This window comes from Balaenoptera physalus (genome assembly GCF_965194825.1).
Source record: "Balaenoptera physalus genome assembly, chromosome: X".
Lineage (NCBI taxonomy): Eukaryota > Metazoa > Chordata > Mammalia > Artiodactyla > Balaenopteridae > Balaenoptera > Balaenoptera physalus.
This window is the reverse complement of record NC_138903.1, coordinates 118,916,084-118,928,399: the sequence shown is the minus strand read 5'-3', so window position 1 is coordinate 118,928,399 and position 12,316 is coordinate 118,916,084. Positions and strand designations below refer to the sequence as shown.

At 42.4% G+C, this 12,316-nt stretch overlaps 1 protein-coding gene across 7 annotated transcripts in view; it reads left to right on the top strand.

The window, feature by feature from the left end:
• Positions 1 to 1,004: 1,004 nt before the first annotated feature.
• The window catches only part of ARHGEF6 (Rac/Cdc42 guanine nucleotide exchange factor 6), a 107,286-nt gene continuing 95,974 nt past the window's right edge, over positions 1,005 to 12,316 (top strand). Inside the window, exons 1-2 of one of the 7 annotated variants that reach the window (XM_082445307.1) lie at positions 1,005 to 1,474; positions 2,626 to 2,709. In XM_082445307.1, the coding sequence (XP_082301433.1) occupies positions 1,310 to 1,474; positions 2,626 to 2,709 (249 nt within the window). In that variant the 5' untranslated portion in view covers positions 1,005 to 1,309. Of the gene's footprint in view, positions 1,475 to 2,625; positions 2,710 to 11,457; positions 11,481 to 12,316 lie in introns of those variants that run through there. The other 6 variants (XM_082445302.1, XM_082445300.1, XM_082445303.1 and 3 more) reach the window with 6 other exon arrangements.

Below are 12,316 nucleotides of genomic sequence, written 5' to 3'. Positions count from 1 at the left end.
TCGGTAGTAGATGCCTAAAACTGTGTTGAAGAGATTCTGAAGCTTAGCAGGATCCCATGCACTAGGAGAGGGTGGTGGTGCTGGGTACCATGCATTTGCCCAGATGAGGCTATACTGTCGGCCTTATCATACATTTCCCAATAATATGACTATTTCAACTGGTTATGAAGATGTTTAAGAATAGTTCAGATCTCTTGTTATAGACCAGTTTTTTCCCAGAGCAGTATTTTTAAGGCAGTGTTTCTTGTTGGGGAAACATCAACTTTCCAGACTGTAGTGTAGACAGAGGACAAGTGTTCTTTTGTTCTCAAAAGCTCTGTTTTCAAGTGCTTTTTACCCGTTGATGTGACTGTGTCTGAGCCTTTGCTAAGGGTACTGCAGCTGGATTGTGTAGTGGAACCAGGTCCAGAAAAAGAATCACTCAAGAATGCAAGTAAACAGGATGTCAGATGTTATCCTTAGTCTATTTCCCTCAACATAGCTTTTTGGCTGCAAAGTAAAATGCCATTCTTCTAGCTTGTGCTTATACACAGTGATGGCTGACAGCAGGCACAATCTTCCTCTGCTTGGCATGTTGTCACCGTGCAACTCAACATGTTTTGCAAGGCATGATTGTGACATATCATCTCAGTGAGACAGTATGAGGACATGTGGCCATTTCTTGGAAGAATTTCCCAGCCTACCTTCTTTGAGCCCTGTTTTGCCAGCACAGCTCCCCACGAGGCTCAGATCTGTCTGACCTAAGAGCCAGTTGGCATCTTCCTCTTGTCAGAAACCAGATTTTCACTGGGGCTAGACTATATATTGACAGCTTTTTCCCAGACTGGCCCATGAGTATCTCATTTCTAAGGTCCCCTGAAGTGCTGGCTCACCTCCGTTTTCCCAGAGCGCTCACTTCCTTCTCTCTCCTCCCTCCCCGGCATCCTCCTCACTTCCTTCCTTTACAGCTTCTTGCACCCGTTGCTTTTTGTGTGTGTGTGTGTGTGTGTGTGTATGTATTTCTTCTTCTTCTTTTTTAATCCCAATGAATTTGTTTTGCAGATTTTGAAAAAGAAACCCAGTGTTATCCAGGACTTTTTTCCCCCCCATTCATTCTATTTCCACATCTTTGAGTGTGAGCTCTGTGGTTTTCAAATCCCATAACTGGAGTGGCTTCCACCGTTGTCTAAGAAAAGTTCTTTTAGAGCTTTGCGCTGCAAGCACGAGAAGAGAACTCATAAAAAGGAAGACAACAGCAGATGCAATCGCGGATGTGGCTTAGTCCTTGCAGCTGCCCCAGAGAGCTGTTCGGAGTGTACAGTCCTCAGTAATGAATCCAGAAGAACGCATCGTGACATGGCTTATATCTTTGGGAGTATTAGATTCCCCCAAAAAGACCATCTGTGATCCGGAGGAGTTCTTGAAGTCCTCGCTGAAAAATGGGGTAGTGCTATGCAAACTGATCAACAGACTTAGGCCTGGCTCTATAGAAAAGGTAAGGGAAATTTGCAGTATCTTTGGGGTTGCTTACCACCAGAGAGCAGCAATAATGTCACTCTGGAGATTTTCGATTGCCTGGGTCACGGGACGCTCCTACTTTAATCTCTTTCTAAGACTTCGACTTTCTTTCTGTTTTTGTAGTTGGAAAATGAAATGTTATCCTTTAGTAATTGGCCACCGAAGATTAGTACAGTAAAAACCTGTTACACCGCTGGTGCCAGGGACAAGGAGCTTGCTCTGTCATAGAGATGCATGTTATACCTCCTTGTGTACTGAGGACATGTTTTGAACTTGGGGTACATATGAGTCTGAGGAAAAATGGGATGATTAATAACAGATACAGATGGTGCCTATTGACGGTATGACTAAATTCAGTGTAGATTTTCTTCACCAAGAAATAAAATATCCATTGAAAGAAAGAAAGGCTATTTAGCAACCTGGAGAAATAATCCAAAATGTTACAACACGTTCTGTTAAAACAATGGAAACCAAATATATGTTTCAAATGCAACGTGTGTTCAAAGTGAAACTAACCTTACTCTCTTTTAAAAATCCAAAATTGTGAATGTTGGAAACCTATGGTCAGGAGGATGTGATTAAAAAAGTGGGCACTTTAAGTAAGTTTAAAGGTGGAGCCCTACTATTATTTTCTTAAGGTCAGCAGCGAATGTGATGTTGAGTACAGTTCTTTTGCTTATAATTTCTCAAACTTGAAAAACAGTGATAAAATGGTGGGAAAATGTTGAGAAATGTGATCAAATGTAGAGAACAGTGAAGGGGAAAATATACTTTTTAATAAATTATCATGAGGAGGACGGAGGGTGGTAATAGGTTGAAAGCAGGAACCAGGATCAAAAAACCTTCAGGGTCTCTCTAATTTGCTATCACTACGCTTTGGCAGAAAGCATGAGAAAAAGTTTGTAAGTAGAGACGGCTTGGGACTGAGGGTTTGGTGACATTTGAAACAAGACCGACCGTTTAGATTTTTGCATCGCTTCCTTCAGTGGTTAATTTCTCTTCCTGGACTGACAGCAACGTTGGCCCCGCCTTAAAAAGCCTACCTTATCTACTTATCAGTGAATGATGCAATGATGTGACCCGCATGTGATGACAGTCTCCAAGTGACATTTGACTGTGTTTCCCTAGTACTGTCTGGAGCCCCAAACTGAAGCTGACTGCACCAACAACATCAATGACTTCCTGAAAGGATGTGCAGCCCTTCAAGTGGAGGTAAGCCCACCCAGGTTGCCTTCCTCGTGGTCATCGTTTTTCACTCTGCTAATGAAGATGGTGTTGTAGTAAAAGTACTTGGTTTATTTTCACTGTGAAACAGAGGAAGCATTTTATGGAAACCATGGTTAAGATCGGTGGTCCCCAGTCGTGGCTTGCTAGTTTGTCCTTTCCAGAAACCAATTCCAAAACAAAACAAAATAAAAATTCAAAATATGTACCTTCTGGACTTCCCTGGTGGTCCAGTTGTTGAGACTCTGCACTTCCCCTGCAGGGAGAAAGGGTTCGATCCTTGGTCAGGGAACTAAGATCCTGCATGCCACCAAAAAACAAAAGAAAAGAAAAAGAAAAAAAGAGCAAAATATGGTACCTTTTATCCTGCTGTATAGTACAGAGAACTATATTCCATATCCTGTGATAAACCAAATGGAAAAGAATATAAAAAAGAATGTATGTATATGTATAACTGAATCACTTTGCTATACAGCAGAAATTAACACAACATTGTAAAGCAACTATACTTCAATTAAAAACAAAACAAAAAACAAAACCAAAATATGGTACCTTTAAAAAACAGCACCCAAGCCCTGAAAGCAGGCTTCCGGTGCCAGAGCTTGTATGGTGTGAGTCCCTACTTAAGTGGAGCCCAAAGCAGGCCACTGGCTGCTGCAGAGGGTTACTGTAATCCCCCTGAGTTGGGAAGACTGGAAAGCTTATTGTCACTTTTTCCCACTAACACTTTAGAACAGAGGCCTTGAAAGAACCTGGCCCTGAGGTAGAAATTGTAAATTAAATTACGTTGCATTCTTTTATGTTATGTAGATCCTTACAGTAAGTATAGGGGGTGTTGCTGAAAAGGAGGTGATACTTTCGCCTGTGTGTTAAATTATTTAATGTCTCTGTGCCTCAGTGTTTCTATCTGTAAAATGGACACGATAATAGCTACCTTATGGGGTTGTGGTAAGGATCAAATGAGATACTGCATAATAATTTAGAGTTAAGACCTCCAACCTCCAAAGATCTATGAAGTAATGTGTGTAGAGTGCTCAGCACAGGATCAAGGACATAAGAAGTGTAGATGTGCATTAGTAGTATTACTTGTGGAGAAGTATTAGTAGTGGTTTGAGCCTGGATTCGGACATTAGACTGCTCAGGTTCAAATCTCAGTTTTCTTCCACTAGTAAGTTTATGACGTTGGGCATGTTACTTTACTATGCCTCTCTGCCTCAGTCTCCCCACCTGTAAAATCGGAAGAATAGCAGCTCCTGTCTCATAGGATTGGTGTGAGATTTCAATGAATTTGTGTCCCGGAAGAGTGCGTGGTACGTAGTAAGTCTTCTCCAAGTGTTAGCTATTAGTAGTAGTAGTACAAGTACCTTTGCCCCAGATAAACTTTGCTTCCTTCAGAATTTTTCCTAAAGTTAGCCATAGCATCAAGCTATGCTTGTCTCTGAATACTTTATTCCAGATTTCCCTATTGCCAAATTTTAGCACTCTGTGTGTGTGTGTGTGTGTGTGTGTGTGTGTGTGTGTGTGTGCATGAGCACATGAGTGTGTATGGCTTTTGAGGTAGGTGTAACCTACTCTATATCCCTTATGGAATCATGTCTGCTATGAGCAGATCATGGTATTTTCTTTTTTATTTGATAAATAAAAACATGGTGAGGTTGCCAGTGATTTATGCACTCTGAAGCTGCCAGAAGGTATACCGAGCTTCTTTGTGGTTCTAAGAATACTAGATGATACAGAAACACCTCCTGGGGGACTTCCCAGGTGGCGCAGTGGTTAAGAATCCACCTGCCAATGCAAGGGACACGGGTTCGAGCCCTGGTCCAGGAAGATCCCACATGCCGTGGAGAAACTAAGCCCGTGTGCCACAACTACTGAGTCTGCGCTCTAGAGCCCGCGAGCCACAACTACTGAGCCCATGAGCCACAACTACTGAAGCCCGTGCTCCGCAACAAGAGAAGCCATCGCAATGAGAAGCCCGCGCACTGCAACGAAGAGTAGCCCCCGCTCGCTGCAACTAGAGAAAGCCCGTGCATAGCAACGAAGACCCAAAGCAGTCAAAAATAAATAAACAAATAAATTAAAAAAAAAAAAAAGGAACACCTCCTGGGTCTGGCATTGTTGGAGAATGAGTCATTTCATATAAGTGGATTCTTCTGATAACTAATGCTTACTCCATTAATTTTTAGCCACTTTGGATACAAATCTTTCTTAAAAAGTATAACATAATTTTCATTTCTTACATGAAAGGCACCAGGCATATTTTGATTTCTTTTTGATAATTCAGGCTGGCCTGAGCATCAGATGAATATTGTAAGGAGGCAATATCTGGCATCATGGTTAAGCACATACCTTCTCTAGTTTGACAGACTTGTGTCAGAGTCTTGGCTCTGACTGTGTGACTCTGGGAAAAGTTACTTGGCCTCTTTCTGCTCCAGTTTCCTCATCTGTGTAATGGAGACATTAGTAATATCTACTGCATAGGATTGTTTTAAAGATCAAATAAAATAATGCAGTTAAGACACACTTCATATGTCACTGCACATAAGACACGCGTAATAGCTGCTCACACTGTTATTACTAGGTAGTGTTGTACACAAAATTATGCCTGTAAAAAAAAAAAAAGCAAAATTATGTCTGTAAGGGGTGTATAGCAGCCATACCGAGGCACTCCTAGAAGCCTGAGGGAAGCCTAATAAAATCAGCACATAAGGAATGAGACTGAAAGCCAAGCTGGGGTGTACCCAAGCAGCCAAGAATACTGACCATCCAGTCTCAAGCTCCCAAGTAGCTAGGGAGACAGACCTCAACATAAATATTTGCAAACTTAAAAAAATTAATTACTTTAAAATTGAATATATTTGACATACAACATGGTGTAAATTTAAGGTGTACGCTGTGTTACTTTGATAGATTTATATATTGTAATATGACTGCCGTTGTAGCTCTCATCACCTAAGTATAGTATAATATTGTTCTCTGTGTTCACTACAGTGGGCATTAGAGCACTACGGCATATTTGCTACTCGTTGCAAGTTGGTACCCTTAAACAGCGTCACTTTTCATACCTTACCCCCACCCCTTGGTAACCACCATTTGACTCTCCGTTTTTTTATGTTTGACTTTTTTAGATTCCACATATAATGAGACCATACAGTATTTTTCTTTCTCTGTCTGACTTATCTCACTTAGCATAATGTGCTCCAGGTCTATCCCTGTTGTTGCAAATGGCAGAATATCCTCCTTTCTCATGGCTGAATAACAGTCCATTGTGTGTATATGCCACATCTTTTTTTATCCATTCACCCATTGATGGGCATTTAGATTGTTTCCGTATCTTGTCACTTTAGATAGAGTATCTCTCAGACAGTGCCTAGTATAGGGCATGCTGAATACTTTTTTGTTGATGCTATAAAACTGTTAATGTATGAAAAGCAAGAAGAGCAGGGCTTGATTATTGCCAAGAACACACTATTATTTATATAAAAAAAGAGTAGCAGCTTGAAATGGTCAACTTGGAAATGTAGAAAAATGAAGCTGGAGATGCAGCAGAACACTGACAATTTGAGTGTTGGCTGTGGGGCACAGTGACCACATGAAAGAACTGCTGCCTTCTGACCCTCTGGGTGGCCAGTTGGCCTCTGCAAGTGACCTCCATCTTTGTGTTCTCATATGGCTACAGTGTCCTAGGGTCTCTAGGGGATCACACAGCTAGCAACTGGTCAGGGAAGTCTGCTGAGACACCTGGGAGACAAAGGTATCTCTGAAGCATCTCCCAGACTTTGATAGTTTCTCTCTCTCTCTCTGTTTTTTTCTAATATTTCCTCTTTTTCTTTTTTTTAAATTTAATTTAATTTTTTAAAATTATTTTTTATTGAATGAAAAATCCTTTAAATTCTATAGTGCTTTACAATTTTCAAAAGTTTCACACACATGATTTCATATAATCCCATAATAACCCCTTTTTTTCCCCTCTACCCCTATATTGCCCCTCCCACCGTCCCTCTCCCCACAGGCAACCACTAGTTTGTTCTCTGTATCTGTGAGTCTGCTTTTTTGGGGTTTTATTCACTAGTTTGTTGTATTTTTTAGATTCCACATATAAGTGATATCATACAGTATTTGTCTTTCTCTGTCTGACTTATTTCACTTAGCATAATGCCAAGTCCATCCATGTTGCTGCAAATGGCAAAATTTTCATCTTTTTTATGGCTGAGTGGTTTTCCATTCTGTGTGTGTGTGTGTATGTGTCTGTGTGTGTGTGTGTATAATATATCACATATTCTTTATCCATTCATTTGTTGATGGACACTTAGGTTGCTTCCATACCTTGGCAATTGTAAACAATGCTGCTATGAACATTGGGGTGCATGTATCTTTTCGAATTCGTGTTTTTGCTTTTTTTGGTTATATACCCAGGAGTGGAATTGCTGGGTCACATGGTAGTTCTATTTTTAGAGAAACCTCCATACTGTTTTCTACATTTCTACAAACCTACAAACCTAATATACAAACCTACAAACCTAACATACACCTAATATACAAACCTACAAACCTAATCTACAAACCTAATATATAATGTTTTCTACATTTTCTACATTTCTACAAAACTCTATTTTTGAGAAACCTCCATACTGTTTTCCACAGTGACTGCACCAATTTATTTATTTGTTTATTTGTTTATTTGTTTATTTATTTTAAATTTATTTATTGGCTGCATTGGGTCTTTGTTGCTGCACACCGGCTTTACTTGCGGCGAGCGGGGGCTACTCTTTGTTGTGGTGCGTGGGTTTCTCATTGTGGTGGCTTCTCTTGTTGTGGAGCACAGGCTCTAGGGCACGTGGACTTCAGTAGTTGTGGCACGCAGGCTCAGTAGTTGTGGCGCACGGGCTTAGTTGCTCCGCGGCATGTGGGATCTTCCCAGACCAGGGCTCGAACCCGTGTCCCCTGCATTGGCAGGCAGATTCTTAACCACTGCACCATCAGGGAAGCCCTGCACCAATTTATATTCCCACCAACAGTGTAGGAGGGTTCCCTTTTCTCCACATCCTCCCCAACATTTGCTATCTGTGTTCTTTTTCGTGATAGCCATTCTGACAGGTGTGAGGTGATATCTCATTGTGGTTTTGATTTGCATTTCCCTGATGATTAGCACGATGTTGAGCATCTTTTCATGTGCCTGTTGGCCATCTGCATTTCCTCTTTGGAAAAATGTCTATTCAGGTCTTCTGCCTATTTTTTAATTTGGTTGTCTGTTTTTTCGATGTTGAGTTGTATGAGCTGTTTATATATGTTGGATATTAACTCCTTATTGGTCATATCATTTGCAAATATTTTCTCCCATTCAGTAGATTGTCTTTTCTTTTTGTCAATGGTTTCCTTTGCTGTACAAAAGCTTTTAAGTTTGATTAGGTCCCATTTGTTTATTTTTGTTTTTATTTCCTTTGCTTTAGGAGATGGCTCCAAAAAAATATTGCTGTGATTTATGTCCAAGAGTGTTCTGCCTATGTTTTCCTCTAGGCGTGTTATAGTATCCAACCTTTAATCCATTTTGAGTTTATTTTTGTGTATGGTGTTAGAGAATGTGCTAATTTCATTCTTTTACAAGTAGCTGTCCAGTTTTCCCAGCACCACTTATTGAAGAGACTGTCTTTTCTCCATTGTATATTCTTGCTGCCTTTGTCATTGATTAATTGACCATAAGTGTGTGGGTTTATTTCTGGGCTCTCTATTCTGTTGATCAATGCGTCTGTTTTTGTGCTAGTACCATACTCTTTTGATTACTGTAGCTTTGTAGTATAGTCTGAAGTCAGGGAGCATAATTCCTCCAGCTCTGTTCTTCTTTCTCAAGATTTTTTGGGCTATTTGGGGTCTTTTGTGTTTCCACACAAATTTTAAAATTATTTGTTCTAGTTCTGTGAAAAATGCCATTGGTATTTTGATAATAGTATCTTTTGAAACACAAAGTTTTAAAATTTTGATGAAGTTAAATTCATATTTTTTTCTTTTGTTGCTTGTGTTTTGGGTAACATAGCTAAGAAACCATTGCCTGGTGCAAGGTCATGAAGATTTACTCCTACATTTTCGTCTAAGAGTGTTCAAGTTTTCGCTCTTACATTTAGTTCTTTGATCCATTTTGAGTTAGTTTTTGTGTGTGGTGTGAGATAGGTGTCCAAATTCATTCTTTTACATGTGGATATCCAGTTGTCTCAACACCATTTGTTGAAAAGACTATTCTTTCCCCCACTGAATTGCTTAATGTAGCTGTGTAGTAAGTTTTCAAATAAGAAAGCGTGAGCCCTCCAACGTTGTTCTTCATTTTCAAAATAATTTTGGCTATTCTGGATCCCTTGTGTGCCCATATAGATTTTAGGATAAGTCTGTCCATTTCTGCAAAAAAGCCAGCTGGAATTTTAATAAGGATGGTGTTCAGTCTGTATATTACTTTGGGGAATATTGCCATCTGAACAATATTAAGTCTTCTGATCCATAAACACAGGATGTCTTTCCGTTGATTTAGGTCTTTAAAATTTCATTCAACAATGTTTTGTAATTTTCAGTGTACACGCCTTATACCTCCTTGGTCCAATTTATTCCAAAGTATTTTATTCCTTTTGATACTACTACAAATAGAATATTTTTCTTAATTTCATATTTGGGTTGTTCATTGCAAGTGCATAGAAATACAGTTGATTTTTGTATATTGATCTTGTGTCCTTCAACTTTAACTTGTTCATTAGTTCTAATAGTTTATTGGATTCCGTGTGGTTTTCTTGTACAAGATCATGTCATCTGTGCACAGAGATACTTTTGCTTCTTCCTTTCCAATCTGGATGCCTTTTATTTCATTTCTTGACTAATATGCCTGGCTGAAACCTTCTATACAGTGTTGAATGGAAGTGATGAGAGTGGACACCCTAGTCTTGTTTTTGACCTTAGGGGGAAGCTTTCAATCTTTCACCATTAAGTATCATGACAGTTGTGGGTTTTCAATGCTCTTTATCAGGTTGAAGGTGTTCCCTTCTATTCCTAGGTTTTGAGTGTTTTTATCACGAAAGGGTGCCAGATTTTGTCAAATGCTTTTTCTGCATCTGTTAAGATGACCACTGATTTTGTCCTTTATTATACTGATATGTTGTATTACACTGATTAATTTTCATCTGTTAAATCAATCTTGCATTCCTGGGATAAACACCAATGGATCATGTTGTATATGCACATAGAGAATTGTGCGCATCTGTCATTATTCTTGACGCATCTTTCTTCATAGAAATGGAATTACTGTGTGAAAATTTGATACTCTCAAATTCCTCTACAAAGATGCTGAAGTTATACTCTTACCAATAGTGTAGAAAGTGCCTTCTTCTTCATGTCCCTGGTGGCCCTGGATATTATTTATCTTCAATGTTTGCTAAAACGTTGGGTGAAAATGGTATTTCATTTATTGCTATAATTTGACTTTCATGATTCCTAGTGAGTTTGGATATCTCTCATGCCTTTATAGTTCATTTGTATTTCCTTTTCTGCAAGCCAAATACATCTTTCTTATTTATTTACAGAATGGAGAGGGCAGGGAGGACACTCAGGCCTCAAGAGAAAATCTTCCAGAACATATGGAAGAATCCTCATATCTAGGTAGAGTGTCGCTAATGTGACCAGGAAGCCCCTTGACAACACTGTCCTAGCAATGCTAGTTTTGTCTTTGTTCTGCCTTTGAACTTGGCGGGAATCAGGGACAGATACAGTTCTTGCAATCATTTGAGAGTGGCCAGGGTGCTACCTCTCTGACTGCATGGTCCTGGCTACAGCCCCAGGAAGGACTGGTCTGTCTCAGCTCTAGTCCTCTGGTTTTCCTTTCGGCCAGCCTTTCTCCCTGCCTCATCCTCAACAGGTACTTCTGCTTTGTCACCTGCCACCCTTATGACCCGCACATTGCCAGGGATACCCTACCATCTCCTATTCTGCTCCTGGGCCAACCCTACTTTGTAAAAAAGATGTTTTGTTCATGAAGGATATCGTTGAATGTATATGAGGCTCAGTTAGTGCTTCTGTCTCTCTTTCTCCCTCCTTCTCTCTTTCTCTCTCATCAGCTGGTATCAGTATGGCTTTTTCTCTGCCCCCACCTGCTCACTGCCTCCTGTCTCCGTGAGTCACCCCATCTGCCTTGTCACTGGAACAGCAGGGGCGCCCTCCCCAAAGTGGGGCCTGTGGGATGGACGATCTGCCATTTCCCAGGGGCTGCTCTGATCATGAGTCAAGGCAAAATCTCCCGTAAGAGAGCTCCGGCTCTAGGAGAGCAAAGCCTCCCTGGAGCCAAGTGCCTGGAGTGAGGCAGAAGGCCAGCCAACTAAGCAGTAGCTGCAGTGGGTAGCAGCAGACCTTCCTTCAGACCCTGCACCTGCCACCTTCTTTCGGAGAAGTCCCAGTCCCCTTCCCTCGGCCTCGGTTGACTCATCTGTAAAACGAAGAGACTGGAGTAGTGATTGGTAATGTCTCACTGTTGGACACTGTTTTTAACTGGCCCGTTCCCATCAGTTTCCGCTGGGGAAAGCTTTGTATATTTAGCTGCTCAATTTGAGCTAGTGGGAAGACTAAAGAGGATTTTGTAAGTTGTTGGTCTTTTTTTTTTTTTTTCTTTCTGTTGAGCCAATCTGACACTCCTACTGGAATTGCTGTGAGTTACATCAAATGACACCCATGACTCTGGCCATCCTAATCTACCGACTGCATTGTATTTCTGTAAAAATTGGACTTCAAGTAAGGTCGGAAATATTTCCCATCTGTCACGAACCTTTTCATTCTCTATCAAAGAGACGATCTGATGTGGGGCCTGTTATCCGAGAGTCCGGGAAGGGCAGCCAGGACAGCTGGGGGAAAGGAGGGATGTGGAGGTCCGCTGGAGAGCGCTTCCTTGCTGGGGTGTCTCAGCGGCTCACCATAGAGCTTGGGGGGTCCGAGTTGCGTCGGGGGCTGGAGGAGGAAGCGGGCCACCAGGCAGGGCTGCTCTGTGAGGCCGGGATTCCCACCCAAGGCTCTGGCAGAGGCCCGCTGCAGGCCAGGCGGCGGCAGCCCGGGGCTCGGGGCCGAACCGGGCGGCAGCAGCATGCGCAGTGTGGCCGCCGCCGCCGCTCCGCGGTTTCTGCTGCTGCCACGGCTACCCGGGCGGCGGCGGCGGCGGCTGCTGCTCTACCCTGCGCCGCTGTCACTTCCAGTTCCTACTTCGGCGATCCAGGTCCGGGTCACTGCTTCCACGCCGCTGGCCCGGTCCCTCCAGGCCTCTCTCCCTCCCGGGCTCTGGGCTCCGGGCTGGAGGGGGCCAGCGAGGTACTGAGAGCAGGGTCCGGAGCGGCCGCGAAGGCGGCTTCCCAGGGCAGCCGCTGCACGCCCGCCGCCGCCCCTCGCGCCCTCGACCGGCTCGCCGCCAGCGCACCCAGCGGGGCGCGTCTCCCGCACCCAGCTTCCCGCCCTCCCAGCGGCCCCGCCGCTCTGGAAACCAGAACTTGAGGGCAAGAATCTGGCTTCCCTGTATATTAAAAAAAGGGGGAGGGACATTAAAAAAAAAATCCCCGGACTGGAGAGGTTGCGGGCGCTGCACGGA